Source organism: Cyprinodon tularosa, unplaced genomic scaffold (assembly GCF_016077235.1).
Source record: "Cyprinodon tularosa strain WSP-4 unplaced genomic scaffold, ASM1607723v1 ctg12, whole genome shotgun sequence".
NCBI lineage: Eukaryota > Metazoa > Chordata > Actinopteri > Cyprinodontiformes > Cyprinodontidae > Cyprinodon > Cyprinodon tularosa.
The window spans coordinates 3,012,993-3,027,811 of NW_024038003.1; the positions used below are offsets into that span (position 1 = coordinate 3,012,993).

The 14,819-nt window shown below is 37.0% G+C and overlaps 1 protein-coding gene across 2 annotated transcripts in view; it reads left to right on the forward strand.

The window, feature by feature from the left end:
* clstn2a (calsyntenin 2a) overlaps positions 1–14,819 on the forward strand; it is a 230,744-nt gene that overhangs the window by 202,287 nt on the left and 13,638 nt on the right. For both annotated transcript variants that reach the window (XM_038271283.1, XM_038271291.1), the window contains exons 10-12: positions 3,027–3,189; positions 13,098–13,264; positions 13,477–13,625. In XM_038271283.1, coding sequence (XP_038127211.1) covers positions 3,027–3,189; positions 13,098–13,264; positions 13,477–13,625 — 479 coding nt within the window. The remainder of the gene's footprint in view (positions 1–3,026; positions 3,190–13,097; positions 13,265–13,476; positions 13,626–14,819) is intronic.

The window sequence follows — 14,819 nt, forward strand, 5'->3', positions numbered from 1 at the left end:
TGAATTGAACATGAAGCATTTAGACAATGGTATTCATAATTTATATTCTGTGATCACCAATTTTGACTTTTGACAGCCATGTTGGAATTCCAGTTAATTAGGATTTAAATATATCAGACGCCTGCATCGCTTCTCTAAAAAACAAAATCATATTCAAATTGCACAGCTGGAACAGATTATTATTTACCTGCATGTACAGTAATTGGGCTAGGCTGCATTGCAGTAAAAATCATTACCTTTCCGATGAGAGCAACAGCATCAGGCATCAAAAAGGGTCGTGACATAGCTTTTCACCAAGATCCCTGGGGCCTCCACTCAGGCATGTCAAGACGTGCCTCACAAAACAAAAGGGGAATAAAATTTGAAGAGACAAACAGAAAACAACCTACGTATATGAGACTGGGGGAAAAAAGCAGGTGCCGATCTGCAGAGGGCGTAAAGTTTCAATGCTTAACTTTCTGTTTTGTTATTTGCTTGTAACTTTGTAATTTATATTTCAGTTTCCTGGAATATAAATTACAAAAACCATATGATTAGTACTGTCAGAGATGTTAAAACCTTTGATGACTTGACCACTTTTAAGCCACATTTTTCTCCAATATGACCATCTCTAGCACACACCTGTTTATGTCATGAAATGTGGGTGAATGTGGTGAATTATTCCTTATATTGATGTTTTGCTTTCTAGTTTGAATATAAATACGAAAGACACCAAATAAACCAAGGATTGATCAGATATTTGAGGATCAAAATATTAGAGAGAAAATGTACTGTATGTCTGCTCCAATTTAAGACTTTATGCTTACAAATAATGAAATTCAAGTCTTAAAACTTTCTCTTTTTTGGGGGGTTGCTGGTGCTAAACATGTTGCTACGTTGCTTTAAATACCTTATTTAAGTACCTCATAACCTACTTACAAAAATCTTTACTGTTTGGAATTGGCATTAAATTATGAATTTAATAAAATCTTTTTATTCAAATCCGGAAAGCTTTCTAAACCTTGTGTAGTGCTCAGTGAAGTGAAAGGAGAAAGTTTTAAAACGTAATCAGCTTGTGAAGTTGCATAAAATCTACACTCACAGCTCACTCTGATAGGTACACCTTTTTAGTTGGTGCAAACATGTCATATATGTCAGTAACATGGGAGGCACTGATACAGCAAAAAAAAAAACTTCCAAAAATGTGCATCATAAAAGACACTCAAACTATTTTAAATACTAATCTGCTTCTGATAATTTTATGCACAACCATCTCTGATTTACAGAGGAACTGCTGCAAAAGAGAAAATATCCATTTAAGCGTGTGGAAGAAAATATCCTGTCAATGAGTTAAAGTAGAGTAAAAAAGCAGACTCACCCATAACAAAGCAGATACAATCACAGCACAAATAACAAAGGTATACTGTATATTAGCTCTAAAAAACTGTGAATTCAGCCTAAGAGCAGAGGATTTCAGCATTAGGACAAACCTGGCTGCAATTCCTCTCTGATAATAGACAACTTAAACAACCTTTGTCAGAAAACTTTCGATTTCAGTTGCGACATTCAGATCCTGAGTTCTATCATTGGTTCAGCCCAGTTTTGATATATTGGATTAGGAGATGTTTTCCTACATACATGAGACTTCTTAGTGTCACCTAATGGTCATGTTGACCATGACCAATCTCCTTTGGCTGCATCGACCAAAATAATGCAGCAACACAGAAGAGCTACCTCCTCTGGACAAGACTCTGCTGTCCACCTACACCTTAAGGCAAAAGGAAATTCTTTTGAGGATCAGAATGTTCACATTTTGAACAAAGAAGATAGGTGGTTTGAAAAGGGTGTGAAGGAAGCCATTTATGTTAAGAAAGAAAAAACCTTCTTAAACAGAGGGGGTAGACTCAGGTTTCAGTTCTCAAAAAGCTGCAATGCAGCGACAGAGTTAATTCCTTCCCGAAATCATTGCAACCCCCACTCCCTTACAGGGGACCCGAAAATCTCGCCTAATCAGCCAGGCCAACAATTCCCCCTAACGACCCCCTTTCAGAGGCATAGACCAGTATTTGGTATTGCAGACTAACAAAGTACCCAAACGACTGCCCATTCCTAAGGGGCGGACCCGTTCTTCCGGTTCAATTTGCATGTTTTTTAAGCCAAAACAAGGCTTTATTTATGTCCACTCTATAAAGACTCGAAATCAATGCTAATACTGACATTTTGAATTGAAAAAGCTTCCTGGATGGGAAGAGAAACATCTTCAAACTTGTAAACTAAGTCCAGAGGATTGTTTTTTTAACTTTTTTAAAAACTTTTTTTGGAATGCAGCATCCCACAAAGATGGATAGATCTCAAGATAGTTTCCTTAATGTGACAGGAAGTTCACAGTGTTCCTATGAGAGTGTAGAGCCTTTTTGGGAAATGTCAGAATAAAGCCTTTGGCTCATTCAGGTACTACAGTAGCTGACCAATCAGAATCAACTGTGTGAGGTATCTATGTCAACATGGGCCAAAACACTTAAGGCATTCCAACACCATTTATCAGTTAAGTTCTTTTAATTGTTTCTTTTTTTGTGAACTTAATTTTTTATTATGTATGTGTATTGATAATGTGAAGAGGGAAAGTGTGAAATAATGATGATCTTGATTGTATTTCCAAAAAAGTTGGAGTGATGCTCAGAACTGTTGTTAGAGGCTTTGCTGCACAGCTGCATTCGTCACTCTTCACTCTTCCTGTGCCTTTAATGAACACCTCATTAGTTGTAAACCTCATTAGTTGTCTAACGACCTGGAGCAAATGATCTGGAGAAGAGGGAAGGACTTTGTTGCATCTTAGTTACTGGAGCTAGGATGTTTTCACTGCAGTGGATTGTCAAGTTCAAAGCAGCAATCCTCTAATAAACTTCTTATCTAAACAGAGTTCACCTTTATTAAACATACCAGATTTCATGCATATGAAGTTCAGTCTTAATGTACTTTATAATACATACCGTATAATTTAATATAGACAGTAACAGCTTAATGTTATATGTCTTCTTGCCTTTCAGATCTGTGATAAGGAATGGCATTACTATGTGATCAATGTGGAGTTTCCTGCAGTGACACTCTTCGTAGATGGTGTGACCTATGAGCCGTACCTGGTGACGGATGATTGGCCGATCCATTCCTCCAAGATTGATACGCAGCTGACTGTGGGTGCCTGCTGGCAAGGTCAGTGTATATATGTGTGCAGGTTTGTTTATGTAGTAGGAATCTTTATGCATAAAGAGGGTGAAATAAGACCATACCATGATGTTAGGGATTACAGATGTTTTCTGCTGTCAGATGTTTCTATGGAAATTTAAGGGAACTATTTCCAAGGAAACATCATTTCATGCCTGTTCTTTGGCACTTACAGTTATCAAATATTGAATAATAAAATGTTAAAGAACAGACAAAAAGAAAAACGAAAACTGCCTATTTTACAGAACATATTATTTAGTCCAAAATAGCTGTTAAACTGAACCATACTGGTAATTAATCACCAAATTGAGCCTGAAATATTGATTTTATGTTTTCTCCTCTACAGTTAGCATCAATATTTTTGAGCCCTTGGCAGATCTGATTTACTTGTGATCATTACAAACTTTGCTTCTGATAAAATATGAGACAAGAATTTGTCAGATGTAACAATTATAGGAGCAGCAACGTTAAAATAAATTGTTTACATTATTAAAATGACAATATTTATGCTCTCCTGTTAATTATTTATTTCTGATAAGCTTTTTTTGCATTGTTTTCCACGGCTTTTTGAGAAATACTCTTTGGTAATAAGCTTCATGTCTTTAATGTTGGAAAACCATTTTGCTTCTATAGTAAACTGCATCTCCCTTCCCAGATCTTTGATCACATCTATTTCAGGTTAAAGTAACTTCTATTATAAAGAAACATGGGGTTAGATTTATTGATCTTTTTATTCAAAATTCTCCAGAAGTATGAATAACTTTCATATGTTTTTAGGTAATTTTCTTACTCGACAATATTTTATATAAAGATTGCAATAAGCTCACAAGTTTTCAAAATTAGAGGCGCAAAAGTAGGCAGGTTGTGGGTGATTTACAAAGATCGCTGCTCAAATGCTGGAATGTGCAAACCGATTTGGTTCTGCCCTATTAAAATGAGCAGATTGAGTGTAAACCGAGGTAGGACATTGCCTTGTACTTGGTAAATATTTACTTTGCATATCCTCAACCAATGATTTTGCATAGTATGGTCTTTAGAATTTGATCTGCATATTGATAAAGGCAAGCATGCAATTAAAGGTTTGCAGACGTCTGTTGAATTGTAGACGCATATCACTTTGCACCTCTGATGATACGCTCTGCACATACAAATTTTTTTTGTTTGCACTCCTTTTAAGACCCGCAAAACTGATGAAGATAAGGCCCTAAAAGAATATTTTGTCAAAAGATGCCTTTGGGCATTTTTCTAAACATAACCATATCTAATATTTTTAAAATGGGACTATTCATCTGGAGGGAACAGTCTCATTTATATATAGGTATAGGTAAAAGCATTGGTAATAATGTTACCACCTGTGCATCCATTCGTAAAATGCTGCCTTTGAGCGATTACATACTGTATTTCAGAAATGGAGTTATGGCCACTTCATATAATGTCAGCTTTGTTTTTGTTTTTTTGCTTTTTTTTAATGCTTCATGTTTCGGATAGAAATGACTGCTTCCTGACACAGCATGTCTCATACTGAGCAAACCTCAACTCATACTCATCAGTTGGATGTTTGGTATTGGCTTTGAGTACTGAAAATGGAATGTTGTTTTCTGTACTCTAGGCACAGTCTTGCTTTAATCAGAGTGCATAATCTGTCATATCTCATATGAATCAACTGTCCCAAAAAGGGATCACTAACACTCTAATTCACGCAAATGATGCAAACTTTTCCAGAGAAATTGAATAACAGTAATTTATGTTCATGGATAGAAAAGGATTGGATATAAAATGGAAGTAGGAGAGGACAACATTATAATGCATATGAGCAAAATTTGGAAAAATAAAATTCAAACGAAGGATCGGTGAGCATAAAGGCATTACACACGGTTATTATTAAAGCCTGTGGTGTGATTGGTCAGCTATTCAGGTTCACTGCCTTATTTAGATATGAGAACTGAAATTTGTTCACCTGATGGATGTCTAGTTACTGTAATCATTTCTTTGGAACAGAATGAAATTAAAAGCAGACCCTATGTAGAAAAACAGCTCCAAAATCAATGAGCTGCAGGATTTGTTGGTCTGACACCTTTCGCTCTGTTCACTGGACTTGGGTTTATTTTAAAACTGGTGACAAACACTTTATCTTTAGTAGAAAGCTCTGTAGAATCCCAAACAGAAAGAGGGTGAGAAAACAGGAAAGCATTAGAATGCACTAGGGGATTAAGATGTTACACCTGAGGCTAATAGTGTTTTCTTTTTCAAGCAGGGTGAATATCGGCAGCAGATTCTGCATGTCATTTCAACCAAGGGAAATTAAAGTAAGCAGTGATTAGAGTGGGATGAATACTGCTGCTGTTTATTACTTGAATTATTACAAAAAACATGCTTCATAGGGCAGAACGGTAAGGAGCGATCTGTTCAGCAGCATGTCTAAATCCCACTCGTAAGACTTCCTGAGCATCCTCCAACGCCTCAATCATAATGACATTTCGGGTGGTGTTTAAATTTTCCTTCATTCAGCTCCTGATTGCAATTTTCTCTGTCGTCATCATTATTGCCTCGTTGCCTCATCCAGCCCTCTTGAGCTGCCTCTTTCTACGAATCTTTGATTGTGAGAGAAAGCCCTGAAGGAAGGATTAGCAAGACAGAATGGGGGACAAGTTTTCCAGCTATTACATCCCAATGAAGCCGCTTTAAGCTTCACTAAGCCACAACTGATAACTTTGCAGACCATTAGCAAGCAAGATTGCCTTTCAGAGTCTCTGGTTTCTCCGTCCTCTTTTCCTCACAATCAACAACATAGTGATGAAGCATGTGGAATAAAAACAGACATTAACACTGTATTCTCGTTGTCGTACAAGTCAAAAGATTGTGTGCATTGCTACTTTGAAGGTTAACAAGAAAATGGTTTGAATGCTGCTGATCTCAAGTAGTTTTTTATTGCAGTACGCCATGCAGTCAGCTTTTTATAGTTACAATTATACATCTGTGTTTATCATATGATTCAAGTTGGCAAGAGATTTTGGGTGTTCACCTTAGTAATGTTTACATACGATATAAGAGGACAAGGTGAAGGGTGGGAATAAAAGAGATTTTTTTTGCAGGAAATTGAAAAGTGTCTATTACATTAAAAAAGCACAATGTGGTTCTCTTTTACATGATAGCGCCCAGATCCACAATAGAAAGAATTCAGTGCGGTGCTGAAAATGTCAGTCTGTTTCAGCTCATTCATAAAAGGCCAATTTCCACCAGCACAGGTTGTCTTTCAAGAATAGTTTTAACAAATGCCATCGAAATATTTTTAGTTTATTGCGTTCCAGTAATGATCGACTTCAGGAATTTGGGAGTGAGCTTATTTTTTAGTTTTTTAAAGATTTTCCAGCTGATATCATTGCTTTGGTCCTGGTTAACCTGGTGTGCAAAAATGACCTTGCTTGGGTAGCGTTAACACTCCTCTAATTAGTGCAGAATGCCTCAAATAGTATGACACACAGGTAGCTATTGAGTCTGATGGCTCACTCTTAGTCCACAAGAGTTAACACACTGCTGCACTGGCTGCCCTCAGCCAGCTTCCTACCTTCATTGAGGCAATCACAGCTCATTCTGCTAAGTTAATGGCTTAATTGGACTCTGTTTGACACCCCTGCAAGACCTTAATCCCACCTTACACTGTCTGATGGCCCCTCTTCTCTGTCAGCCAGCACCTAGGCCTGCTGCTGCAATCTCAAGCCATTGTGTGTCAGAGTAAACATTCCTAGTGCTTCAGTTCCTGAGGTTTCTGATATGGTTGGTCAAACTTATCTGCCTCATGCTCCAGTCTATGAGTCCTTCAGTGAAGGTGTCTATATAGACATGCCTGGTCTTCTGTCCCTGACTGCTCCAATGAGGGTTCCTTGTTGCTGAGCTCTACTGTGGGTTTCTGGCTGCTTGGCCTCTCTGTGGGGTCTCAGCCTTCACAGCTTCTCCAAAGACTTACGTTTCTTATGCTCATTTGTTGGTCCAAGAGCCATTGGTTTGCCTTACTATGTGGTCAACATCAAACTTCACAGCAGGCCTCTTCACTTGCCTCCAAGGTTTCAACCTTACTTATAAGGGCCTCCTCTACGAGATGACTGCTGGATCTCCCCCCGGATCTCTGGTTTAGTGTTTGTTTTGAGCCTTACATCCAAGGCCACCTCTGCTCACCCTGTTTAGGTTTTGTTTCTGGTTAATGCACTTATTAAGGGTGCCTGCCATCTGCCCTTGGGGGCAGAAGGGAATGTCACAATTAGCTCTTTTTTTGTTTTGATTACTTCCACTGGCCTGTGTTATATCTAGTTTCCTTTAATTTCAGTTATAAATTTAAGATCTCTTTTTTTGTCACATTGTTGTTTTTTTTTGGCTGCTCATCCTCCCTTTATGTCTGTAGTCTATTTCATTGAAAAGTCAATTTCTAAAGGTGAGAACTAAACTGTTAGGGAAATCCATTATGATTTAGATCAACAGAAATATCGTGGACCGCTTGTAATACAGATATAAATACCTTGGTTTTAAAAAAAATTACATGCAATATGTTGGCTTGCTTTAAGTATTTCCATTTGACTTTAGTCATGAAGTCCCGTACTGTTATTTATACATTTATTTTAGCCAGCTCTGATTGGGTTGAGACTAAGACTCCGTCTAGTATCATATTAGTGATAATATGAGTCTATATTTTGCCCAAAAATGTGCCTTGAATAGCCAAAGTAACCTCTGATATATATCACTAAAATTTGATCAGTTCGATGCTAGTTTTAGCCAGAAACTAATTCTGGTTGAAACATTTGGAAGAATTGTTTTCTCTAAAAATGATAAATGAGATGCATGAAGTCATGCTGCTCTCTGACCTTTAATCATGAAAATCTAAATATCTGAATATAATGTTTTTTGTATGAAAACCTGGTGTAAAAATTAAGCCAAATTAAAAACATCCTGGTAAAATAAGTGTTCTGGTACATCGGCAAAGGTGCTTTAAGCATTAGGCAGAGAACATTTTCTTCAGAGAGAAAGAAATTTAAAATAGTAATGTAAAGAACTAAATGTATCTTTTCAGATAGAATATCATGGAACACCACACACCATCTGTGTGTTTTTCCTCAGACTCATTTTTATAAGCCTGGCTGGGCGTGCATGCACGTCCATGTGAACAGTGCTTAGGCCCTCCCTGCCACCAGAGCAGAGTAGCGTAGCATAGGGGCAAAATGGCAGAGAGCCTGTCCAGCAGAGGGAAGCGTTAACCTAAAGATGTCAGTTATGATCAATCTTGATCATTTATGGCAAGGCTTGCTAAACCCTTAAACACCTAGGTTGTTAATACAATAGATGTATATACTTCTATTAATTATATACATTTTTCCTACCATGATGTAGTTTTATAAGGTATACATTTTAATGTCTTCATCTCCATGAGAAGTCAAGTTTTTTTGAAACAGAGATCCATTTGGCAGGATAAAAGAAATTAATTTTAGGGTTAGGGGAAGAGTCACTTTGAACAGAGTTGGAAATCTTTAAGAATACGATTTAATTCAATTTATTTGTATAATCCCAATTCACAGCCCGTGTCATATCAAGGAACTTTACAGAGACATTTCAATCAGATTATTAACTTAAATATACTTGTAGTGGCAGGTGAATAAAAATGACAACAGTTCCCCAAATGGACAAATAACCACAGTAAAGAACTGAAGTAAAGAGAAATATTGGGCAAGGAACTATACTTACATCACACAATTTGCAAATACAATACAATGCATACAATTGGCAGTGGACGGTAATTCCTGCTCCCTGAATGCTGGTCTCACGGCACTGAGCCACGCCAAAGCACAAAATAACTCATGTGCAAGTAGAACTACAAAATAAACTGGTGCATCATAAGTAATGTAGTGTTAAATGTGGGCACGGACTTTTAACACAGATCAGTGTTAAAAGTCCTTGATAGAAACTTTGAAACATTGTTTCAAAGTTTCTATCAAGGAAAACCAGCTGATTGCATCAAATTATTGACTTGCAGGATACACTCCTCCTGGATGAGCTTGCGGCAATGATATCCGCTTGCATTTTGTTGCAATCCCTCACACCAAGAAGGCATGAAGCGACAGTAGAAAGGGAAAACTCCCTTTTAACAGGAAGAAACCTCCTGGAGAACCAGGCTTAACCTGAGTGGTTGTCTGCCAAGACTGACTGGGGTTCAGGGAGACAGAAGTAGACATACAGAAAGAAGCAAAGATGCTAAATATTATCTTTTGGCCCTCTCCAGGAAGGAAATACCTATAAAGGTGTTGATGACAACAACCCAAATGATATTTCTTTCCAAGATGTAGTCACAGTCAAACAGGAACAGACCACATATACATATATATTTTTCAGCTTTTTTATTGTCATTACACTGTCACAAGTACAGAGCAACAAAATGAACTCAGCATTTAACCCCTTCCCTTTGGGAGTAGTGGGCTACCATTGTGCAGCGCCCGGGGAGCAGTGTGATGGTTAAATTGTCTTGCTCAGGGAGCCAGAGTGGCACTCCTTGGTAGTGGGGCTTGAACTGACAACCTCTGGATTCCAAGCACAATCCCCTACCAGATGAAGCTGCAATGACAAGAAAAAGCAAGATAAAGGTATGACTGGAACTTAAATACTGCAGAATTTGGAGAATAGAGATAGAATGAAGTAGAATGATGAAAAGTAAACCCTGCCTCCTACAGCAGCCTAAACCTATAGCAGCATAAATATAGAAAATAGCTCAGGATAATCTAACTATTTTGGTTGAGGTATGAGGAAGATAGAGCAAAAGGGAAACATTATGCCTGTTCACAAGCAAAAGAAAGCACCCATAAATGTCTTAACACATAAAATAAGTTCTACTGTTACTTCCAAACCTAAAAAGAAATTAAAAGCAAACCCCCAAAGACAATCTGCATTTTCTTTTTTTCCTATTTCCTGAGAAAATCCGTCATACCCTGCTGTTTGAATCAACCTTAGAAATTTAAAAGATCTTACAATTTACAAATTTGCTTTCAGATACATATGATCTATAGAGTAGCCACTGGCACTTAAAGTAAATTGCTGAATAACATTTATGAAAGGGTATCTTAAACTTCTCCCTTTCTTTAAAACACAATGTTATTTAGTTTTACCTGTAGCTCCTGAATCATTAAATTACTGAGTGCATGTCTACAGTAGACAGCAAATCTTGTGAGCATCCAGTTATTGACTCATGGACACTCTTTCTTAATAAAACTTTTTTGCTTTGTTTTGCAAAATGGAAGAGAAAAAGCATTTTAACAGGAAATATTTCTGCATAGATGAAGGATGATGAGCAAGGATATTAGGGGATTTCTCACTCTGCTCCAGCCTATAACAATTCATCATCTGCAATGCACAGTACTCACCATGTGTTATCTGAGTGCAAAAACAAGAGCAATGCAATAACTACAATTCATAACATACATTTAATGTAGCTTGATGGGTTTTTATGGAAAAACATTTTTACAGCATGCTTTAAGTGGATAGACTACCTGCTTAATAGGACTCAACATCGACCTAGACAGTTTTAAAAAACAGAGGTTTTCTTAATCACTCAGCAGGATATGCAATAACCTAAAGAACTATGATTAGTTTTTCTTCTGTTTGCCTTTTTTTTTTTTTTTTTTTTTTTACATAACATTTTTGGTATAGTTTCTTAGAGATCATTGCACTAAATCAAACAGGCTTTACCCACCACAGTGTCCATACTTTAACTCTACTGATAAAGAACCCAAAGGACCCTTTTTTGCTGCTCTCCATCTCTCCAAAAAAGATGGTCCCATTGTTACTGGAATAATTTATCCAACATTTACATATAATTCTCAGAAGGATCCAAGATAATGAGGGAGTTTTTTTTTTTTTTACTGTAATACCTTTGGAGGAAAGTCTGTTAACAAGATGGACCCTGTGGTTTCTATTGCTTCTTTTGTTTCTGTACATTGTAAGTCTAGGGAGAAAAATCCAAGCTTGTAGGAGAAGCTGGTTTCCAACTTGCTGACGGCTGTTTCTGTAATAGGATCAACTCACTCAGGTCCACATATATACAGATATAGTTCTCTCCCACAGAGCTGGGAGAGAAAGTATACCTCCAGCTAAATGCAGGTTAGCTGCTTCGTAAGAGCATCCGCAGTTACAGTCCACAATTCCCCAGGCTGCTCTATGTTGTACAGGTTTTGCTCAAAGGGAACCTCCTGTTTGAGCTAAGAAAGAGTGACTTCAAACAATAAAAATACTGAGCCAATGTCTCATGGTTTCCTTCAGATTGCAATGCAAGGGCAAAATAAGCTACCATTTCCTAATGCTACTCTGTCTGATTACCTGGATTTAACCTATGCAGTCTTTTTTAAATGCTCCATTTCATTTTTATTTAATTGATATGTTGTAAGAAACAGGACATAATTAAAACCTCAGGTTTTAAGCACATCATTACCACTTGGTTAATAGAATCTCAGGTCATCAATAATAATCAGTATTATGACTGCATGTGTTGTTTCATTTAGAGGGTGTATTGATTGGCTCTTGCCCCTGATACCAATCTGAGTCATTTCAAATTATGCATGTCCCAACTCAATACTTTATTCAAATCAATAGCATCTGCATGCTCTGAAATATATGTTGTGTGTGTGTATGTGTAAAAACTATTAAATGAGTGTTTTAATTGTGTGCTAGCTTATGGTATATGGACATTGCAGTATGCTATCCAGCTTTACCCTGAAAACCTTCTGTAATTATGCTGCTCTAACATACTAATAACAAGACTTTAAAGACTATAATGATCTGACATCTCATTTTGTTTATATTTAGGTGATATTTATCTAACTTGATATATACAGGAACCCCAGCCAGGGCATACTGTTCTGCTGAGGTACTTGGCTGAGTCTAGCATGTTTGTATCTCTATATGAAACTTGCTGATATTTTTGTTCAGAGTATATTGATTCTGTGTGATTCCTTAAGGGGTATGCAGAAAAACTTGAGAGGAAAAGGTGATCTCCTGATCCATAAAGTTGTTGTTTTTTTTTTGCCTTGAGTGTGAAATTAAATGACACATGTCATTGGAGAAACCAAAAACATGAAGTAACAGGAGTCAAACAACAGTCCTTGAAGGCTGATGTCCTGCGACTTTTACATGCATCTCTGCTTTGACACACTTAAAATCACATAATTAGGTTATTTGTACGACTCTGGAAACTTGAATATATGTTGAAGAGATAATTCATACATTTGATTCGGGTGTGTTGGAGCAGGGACATGTCTAAGAGTTTCAGGATATTAGCCCTTGAGGACTTCAGTAGATAACAGGTATAAAACCATGAGATTACAAAACAATTATTTTCCAAACCTGATTTTTTTGTCAATTTTTTTGCAAGGGTTCTCCTTGTAGAAATAAATTAAAAGGGGAATTTCAAACTGCGCAGACCCCCCCCCAAAATTTAGCCCCCTCTTAATTACCTAATACTACTCAAATTATATTTGAAAAGAAACTTTAAAAAATCATATAAGGGAAGAAGTTACGTAAATTTAATGACATATAAAGCAAAAAAAAAAGTATTTTTTAAAACTCAATATGTCAAATGTTGTCTGGAGTTTTGTTTTTGTAGTTTTTAAATCTAGTTCTGCAAACAGCTCTGCCTTGAAATCCAAGTTGTTATAGATATATACATTGATACATAATTCTATGAATGACCCACTTTAAAGCTGAATCAATTGCTTTAGTTGCCTGAATATGAATAATATGAGTCTTTATACTTTTCTTAGATTGCATCTGTCCTTTACTACAATTATCTTTTTTTTACTACTTTCTTCCCCATAATATCTCCTGTTCCTAATTTTTCCTCAACACCCTTTGTTGTCTTTGTTTCCCTTTAGGCGGTGAGGTGGTAACACCGAGGTTCACTCAGTATTTCCATGGCAGCCTCTCAGGTCTGACGATTCGACCGGGCCGCATTGAAACCCAGAAGGTTATCTCCTGCTTGCAGGCCTGCAAAGAAGGCCTTGATATTAACTCCCTTGAAAGCCTTGCTAAGGATATAAAGGTATGTGGAAACATGAAGCTCCTACTCACAGTTATCAAGACACTTCAGTTAGTGTAGAGAATCTTCATTATCTCTGCATCTCTATTGCAGCACTATGACACTGTCGCATGTAATCAGTGAAGGCTCTTATATAAACAGCTCTGATTAAAGATCCTGAGTTCCTGAGTTAAAACAACCAGTTTGAGCTTAGAAAGTTTTTTGTGTTTGTCCAGTTTCACTTTAACCCAGCCCAATCAGTGTTGGTGTTGGAAGGAGAGGACGTGGACAGCATCAATACGGCCATGACGAAGGTCTCCTACATCAACTCTCGCCAGTTCCCCACGCCAGGCCTCAGACGGCTGCACATCTCCACGTCTGTACAGTGAGTCCTCATTTACTTAGTGGATGCAGTTTCAACTTTGTCATCTTTGAGATTAAGCAGAGTTTTTCTTTTCTGAAGAACAAATGGTTTTGGCTATTTTCCATAACTGTCTTTTTCTAAAAAGGTTTTGTTTATTAAGATTAGGTTCTGGGACCCGAGATTCCTGGACGGATTTTTTTTTGTCATACCGGGTATATGTCTTCTACTTTTATGCATCACAATCAACCTAATGTCTTCATCACAGGCTTTGCATTTTGGAGCAGGGATCAGGCAAAGCATTTAGACACAAGGTGAAGCAGTAAGGGGTAAAGGAGGGATAGTGTGTTTGAACAAAGTCTTCTACACCTGTTCTAGTATGTAATTTGATGCCTCGTTATTTTTTATTGCACATTATGAAGTTAATAACTCATAAAATTAAATAGCCACTCAAATAAGAAGTGTTGTGTTTATCATCATGACACTAAAGGTTGTTGCTGTAGCTGGAAAGTAAATCTGCGAGGACTTAGTTTACAGCCTCACAATGAGTTCTGCAAATTTAACTGCTGCAGCAACAAATAATAATACAACAATTATGATTGTAGTCTTACATGGGAATTATATTCAAACACCAAGCATGGTATTAATACATTTATGCAACCTGTACAGTTACCTCCACACAGGGGGAGGTAACACACCATTTTACCATGGTTTACCCTCAACTACAGCTCCTGTTTTAACTTTACCTAGATTTTACATGAAAAACTTGTACAGTACCCTTTGGAGGCACAAAGCTAAAATGCTTCATGCTAAAACATTTAAACATTTTACGTTAAAAAATGTTAAAATACCACCACAGTCTAGGATTGTATATTAATTTTATGTTTAAAATTATAGCTTCATGCTGCAGATGGCAAGTAAAATGCTGTTCTGGGACAATACTTACACTTAGAGTTCTGTTGTGTCTCACAAAGGAACATCTTCAGAGAGAAAATCAGAAGTTATGACTTTACGAAACCAGGTTATCTGAACTCCCATTCATCAAAAATAAAAGAACATTGTAGCCTATGTCTGTGAAACAAATGTAAAACTTCTAGTAGTTACTCCTTTTCACAGAGTTTGGATGAACTTGACATGAATTATAGAGTGAAGAATAGTCTTATTGCTGAAAAGCACACACTATTATTTTTATGACTTTTTTCTTTCCTTCTTCTAACC